Source organism: Marmota monax, unplaced genomic scaffold, assembly GCF_021218885.2.
Source record: "Marmota monax isolate L192 unplaced genomic scaffold, Marmota_monax_Labrador192_F-V1.1 WCK01_AAM20220418_F8-fsc00243, whole genome shotgun sequence".
In the NCBI taxonomy this organism is placed as follows: Eukaryota; Metazoa; Chordata; class Mammalia; order Rodentia; family Sciuridae; genus Marmota; species Marmota monax.
This window is the reverse complement of record NW_026694604.1, coordinates 1,160,458-1,166,682: the sequence shown is the minus strand read 5'-3', so window position 1 is coordinate 1,166,682 and position 6,225 is coordinate 1,160,458. Positions and strand designations below refer to the sequence as shown.

At 48.7% G+C, this 6,225-nt stretch overlaps 1 protein-coding gene across 1 annotated transcript; it reads right to left on the bottom strand.

The window, feature by feature from the left end:
* Nucleotides 1-3,585: 3,585 nt before the first annotated feature.
* On the bottom strand, nucleotides 3,586-5,775 carry Mfsd6l (major facilitator superfamily domain containing 6 like). The gene has a single exon (XM_046422164.2). The coding sequence runs from the start codon at nucleotides 5,610-5,612 to the stop codon at nucleotides 3,819-3,821; it is 1,794 nt and encodes a 597-aa protein (XP_046278120.1). The 5' UTR covers nucleotides 5,613-5,775; the 3' UTR covers nucleotides 3,586-3,818.
* Nucleotides 5,776-6,225: the final 450 nt, after the last annotated feature.

Here is a 6,225-nt window from a genome sequence, read left to right as displayed (position 1 = left end):
CTTTTATGATCTAGTCCCAAGCTATCACTCCAGTCTTGCCTTTCAGCTCTGTCCTATACAAAACCTTTGCTCTGGCCAAATTGTATTCAAGAATTCTCCATGCTTTTCCCTTCTCTGTAGCTTTGCTCACACTGTTCTAGAATGCCCTTTCCTGAGTTACCTGTTTACCTGTTAAAAGTTGATCTATCCCCAAGCCGGCTGTGGTGGTACACATTGATAATCCCAGCAATTTGGAAGGATGAGACAGAGGATTGCAAGTTTGAGGCCAATCTCCACAACTTAATGATTAAAAATTTTAAAAAACTTAAAAAAGAAACTTTGGGGGGTATAGAGCAGTGGTAGAGCACCCCCAGGTTCAATCCCTAGTACCACACACACACACACATACACACAGAGTTTACCTCTCCATGAAGGCTTAGACTGAAATGCAATCTCCTTCTTGAACCTTCTTGGAGTTCATTCATCAGAAATGAGGTGTCCCTTTCTTAAATTCCACTAATGCTTTCTGTGTGGCATTTTTCATGCTGTCCCATGCTCCTTTATATATGTGCTCATGTACTTAAGTATTTCTAGCTCGACTTTTTTTGAGGCCAGAACTATCATTTTTATCAATCCTTGAACTCCCCAGGCAAGTAGCACAATTCTTGACAAACACAAATGTTGACTAAGCAGCCCAACACAGATTTACCTGTGGGCAAAGAAACGACCCTTACTTTAGGTGAAATAAGCCCAACTCAGAAGGCCAAGGGTTGTATGTTTTCTCTCCTATGTGGAAGTTAGAGAGGAAAAGGGAAAAGAAAGGTGGGGTATGTCATGAAAATCAAAGGAAGGTAAGTGGAATAGAGGGAGGGGACATGGAGGGGACAGAGGGGAGAGGGAGGGAGCAGGGAAGTGCTGCTAGATATTGTGTTCATGGATGAATATACAACAACAAATCCCACTATTATGTGTAACTATAATGAACCAATTAAAAATGTGGAAAAAAACAACCACAATATGAAAAATTAAAAAAAAAAAAAAGAAAAAGGGTGGCAAAGAAAACTCTTTCTCTTCTTTCTCTTCCTCAGTCTAAACCACATTTATGATCTTAGCTCTTTTCTTATGCCAATTCCTGTCTTTGGTTTGTGCCAGAAAGATAATTATTCTACATTCTGTCTACCTAGTGAATGCTATCTACTATCCAATATGTTTCGAGTAATAGCTGCCTTAAATCTTGTGTGTGTGTGTGTGTGTGTGTGTGTGTATGTTGCTGGGGATCTAACCCAGGGCCTCACATATGCTAAGAAAGCACTCTACCACTGAGCCACATCTCCAGGCCCCTAAAATTTCAATTTAATCCTCCCACCATAGATCACAGTCATCAAAATGTCAGATCCCTGAGCCACCAGGCTGGGTCTGAAGCCTGACTCTGCCATCTACTATCTGTGTGACCTCAAGTAAATTACTTAGCCGTGGGCTTTATTACCTATAAATTGAGAATGGTGATAGTGACTACATTTTGTGATTGTTTTGAAGATAAGATGAACTTGTACCTGGAAAGTGTTTAGAGCAGTGCTTGGTCTATAGTAGCCAATCAATAGCCCATGATTCTTTTCATTGCACAGTAGAAGTATTTGGTAAGGAAGTAGAGAGACAAAGGGTTCTGGACAGGGAACTGAGTTGGACCAGTGCTTGGTTAACTATGTCAGAATCACTTTGCATCAAAAATTGCTTTCTGGGCCCCCCAGGGAGATTCTGATGGAGCCCAGGAACTGTCCTTTTGTATGTGCTCCTGGGGCTTGGGGACTATTGGAATAAAAGGAATGCCTTAAATTTGGGATAAGGGGTTAAGGGCTCTGATAGTGTTTCTTCCAATGACTCACTGTGGGATTTTTCTGAGATTCCATTTCTCATGTAAAATGCAGATAGAAATTTTGGTTTATTTTTTGGGTTATGGTGTTTGAGGTCAAACTGCTAAAGTCATTTCTGATGGTGAATTGGGGAGGCTGGTTTACTGGGGTGAAAAGGAACATAAGCTTTCGAATGAGATGAATCTGGATGCAAATTCCCCTGTGAATTCCTTCCAGTTGCTGCATCTGTTCCTAGATGACAATCCTGCACCCAGCCTCTCTTATTCCTAACACAATCCAGATTTTGCTTGGGGTATCACTGCACCCAGATGAAAATACTCTTGCCTTCCATACTCCCTTGCGGTTGGGATGATCATGTGACACAATTCACTCAGAAGTTGGCTGAGGAATTTTGGGAAGGCTTTTGTTTTTCTGAGCCCATTTACCCCTGTGCCCTATTGTCTTTCCCTTTTCTTCCTGCTTGGACATGGATGAGAGGTCTGGAGGTGCAGAAGCCATCTTGTTATTATGAGTACAAATATGAGAAGGAAGCCTACAAGCTGAGCCAAGATATGGAAGGATCCTAGGTCCCTAATGAGCAGCTGTTATCAGCTCTGGGCCACCTACCCCTAGACATACTGTGTGAGTCAAATGAATCTCTGTTTAAAGCAAAGCTAATTTTGCATTGGGGTTATTTGTATTGTAAGGCTTTCTAGGGAGCATTTACAAAGAATCAAGACCCTAGAAACATATCTGAGGCAGTGGGCATTCATGTCTCTTTTCCCATTCTCCAGCTGTAAGACATTCTGCATTTGTTATACATGAGGCTCCTTCTAAATCCAACATCCATGTCTACTTCATCAGAAGGTAGAATTGGGCTCTTTGGGACTGGCCTCTGGAAGAAAGGGTCCTACCCTGGGGTTCAGGGAAGATTCTGGGGGAAACCCCAGAAGTGGCTGGGCACAGGTACATAGCATTCTACTCTATGGAGACCACTGCCCCCTAATCAAAGTAAATGTTAAAATCTTCGTGTGCTCTTGAGAGAGATGGAGTGTGCAAAGCTGAGTCCAAAGGGATTCAATGGCCCCTGCTCCAGTGTAAACATAGATGATGATTCTAAGGATCCTTTCCCTGGTGACATACATATTTGAGAATATGAATGAAACCTATTGACCCCCAATACACAGTACTGCCCTATTATTTTCTCCCATAGGGAACTTAAGCACTGGGGTGAATGTGGGTGCTCTTTATGGGGAGAGGGTTGGGTGTCCACTGCTACTGTTTCCTGGCCCCAGCATGGTTTTTATAGGATCAGGCCTCTATGACCCATGGGACTGCAAGGCTCATCTAAGTCAGTCACCCTGCCTGGCCATTGTATCTGGCAGGCCTTTTTTTGCCTTACTGGCACCTCCATTTTGATTAGATCACTTCAGCCATTGCTGGATCCAACAGCACCAGAATCAGTGCAATTGAAGCTCCTGCAAAACTTCTCCATCAAAATACATTGAAAAAGCTAGGTACAATGGTGAACATCTGTAATCCCAGAAATTTGGGAGGCTGAGGCAGGAGGATCACAAGTTTGAGGCCAGCTTGGGCAACTTATAGCAAGGCCCTGTCTCAAAAATAAATAAATAAATAAATAAATAAATAAATAAATAAATAAATAAAAAGGGCTGGTGAGAGGGCTCAGTGATAGAGTTCCCCTTGGTTCAATCCCCCAGTACCAAAAAAAAAAAAAAAAGTGAATACAAAAGAATGTTTTAAAGCAAATGTATTCTTCCTCCATTATTTTAAAGCGGCAAAAAAAGAGAGTCAAATCTCTTTTTACTACAAAAGTAAAGAAAATCATGCAATGAGATGATCCATTTGGGCCTTTGGCATTGACGTGCCTCCTCATCCCCAAGGCTCCCGGTAGTCCAGGGCAGGATTCTGTCCTCAGCAGACAGTTTTGTAGATCCGTTAGTCCCTTCCCAGCACGGAGACCTCCTCTCAGCCCTTCCAGTCTGAGTGCTCCTCCCTCATGGCCTTCACAAGCCAGTCCCGTTCTGAGCCCTGCTCAGAGTCGCTGGTGTCACCTCCCTCCACAGTCAGCAGCTTTGAGTAGTTGATCTTCCGGTCTTGGGGCAGCCTCAGCTGGACGGACAGGAACAGGGCTAACCAGAGCAACAGGAGCACACAGCAGGCCTGGTAGAGCACAGCCAGGCCGAAGTGCATGGCCACGAAGCCCCCCACGAAGCTGCCCAGGCTACAGCCACCACCGTAAAAGTGACTTCGGAACATGGTACTCAGAGGCCTCTCTGTGCCAGGGGAGGCCAGGTCCTCTATGGAGGCTCCCACAGCCCACCATAGAGCACCGCTGCTGACGGCACTCAGGATCTGAACAGGGAGGACAGACCACCAGTTCCAGAGGAAAGAGTAGTAGAGCAGCTGCCCGGCAAGGCAGCCCAGCCCCAGCCCTATCACACCCACCCTGGTCAGTTTCTTAAGCAATGCAGTTTTGAATGGATGGAGCAGAATTTCCCCCAGCAAGCCCAGGGCAATGGAGAAACCCATTACTAACTCTCTGCTGCCATGGTCCATCATGTGCCAGAACAGAAAGTTCTGCACGGTACTGACAACAGCTCCTATCAAAATGACAGTGAGGGCTAGGAGAACGAGGAGGGCGTCGCCCCCGACAAGAGACAGTGCTTTGACGGTTTTGTAGCTGGGCTCCTGACGCTGGTAGATGGGGACAGGAAACGTAATGCTCACCAGTAAGGCCAGGGTGCTGATCAGCGAATAACCATAGAAATGCACCACACCCGGAGGGCCATTGGTCACCAGGAAGCAGTCCAGCTGCTCTACCAAGACTGCAATGCCACACACACCTGTTGCCATGCCCAGTGATCTCCATATCCACAGGCTTCTGTATCGGTCAGTGGCATCCACAAAATCCAGGTATTCATAAAGGCTGTCGTCTGCCACCTGCTCCAGAGGGGCGGTCAGCAGCTCCCAGAACACCATGAACCCCAGGGAGAGGATGAAAGTCCACCGCAACCCTACCAAGGAGAAGCGAAGGGCTTGAGCTTCCCCTTGGGCAACTGAGGAGTTGGCCACAGTTCCCAGCTCCGGGGCCTTAGGAAGCAAAGTGAGGGTAGTGTTGAAAGCCTCAAAAACATCTTCCCAGGAATTAGCTTTCACCCCTGAAGTGACAGAATGGAGAATCTGGGACATGGTCCTGGCTCCTTCAGTGGAGTCCACTGAGTATCTGTACAGATCACTGAACATTTCTTGGTCACTTTCACCAGGTCCATTTCTTAAGCCAGAGGCTTCCACCATTCGGGGATCCCTCCTGGCTGGGAGGCTGGGTGCCCCTCCTGCTGAGTGCTTTGAGGCAGACTCTTGGACCGGGATGCTGTTCACAGCTAATGTGACCCCTGTGGGTACCACTGTAGTGGTCACCCTACTGCTTCTATTACAAGAGTGGTATTCCAGATCTTTGTCCAAGGCTGGGATGAGGACCATGAAGAGGCTGGCTCCTACCGAACCAAGCAGCGACACGATCAGAAGCACTCTCCTTTTCTGGTAGCTTTTGGCCAGGAAGGCGCAGAACGGAGCCCAGAAGGCTGCGATCAGGTGCTTGGTTCCCATTAGGATGCCTACCCAGGGCGCGGCCAAGCCCAGCTGTCTCAGGTAGAGGGTCAGGAACGGGGTCACGCAGGCATCCCGGACTCCGCACACCAGGTGGAAAAGCCTGGCCACCCCCAGCGCCCTGCTGACGTCCCACTGGGGGTTCGCGCTCATGGCTGCCCAGCTCCCTCAGACCCGGACCTCCGGAGGGCAGCGCGGGGCGCAGGGCAGGTGTGTCCCCATGTCCCCAGGAGGGAGGCTCTGGGATCCCAGCGCAGAGTTAGCAGGACTGCGCCTCCGGCCTCTGGCGGCGCTGCGGTCACGCGACCAACGGCCACCCCCCCACCCCACGTCCGGCCACTGACCCGGAAGTGGCCCTGCCCCCCAGGGGGCGGGGCGGCGAGGGCGGAGCCGCTGCACCTGCCACGTCCTCCAGCCTCCCGCCCTCACCCCGCCTCCCCCGTGGTGCACAGGTGCACCTGGGGCGTGAGAAGAAGCCTGCAGAGTGCGCTCTGAGCCTGGCCACAGGCCCCACCTGGCCCCTGGCTACCCCGCATTGCCCAGGAACTTGAGCTAAATTCCTGGATTGTTTCTAGCGAGTAAAACTTTCATGCTCAAACTGGGGTGGGAGAGCAAAAATGGAATGAATGATATCCATGAGTCTCCTCCTTCCCTCATCTTCTTCAGGTCTTTGCTAAATGCCCCCTGATCAATGACCACCCATAGGGATCATTCCTGTCCCCCCTAAGTGAAATTGCCAAGCCTTCACCGCCATCCCCAAGACTCA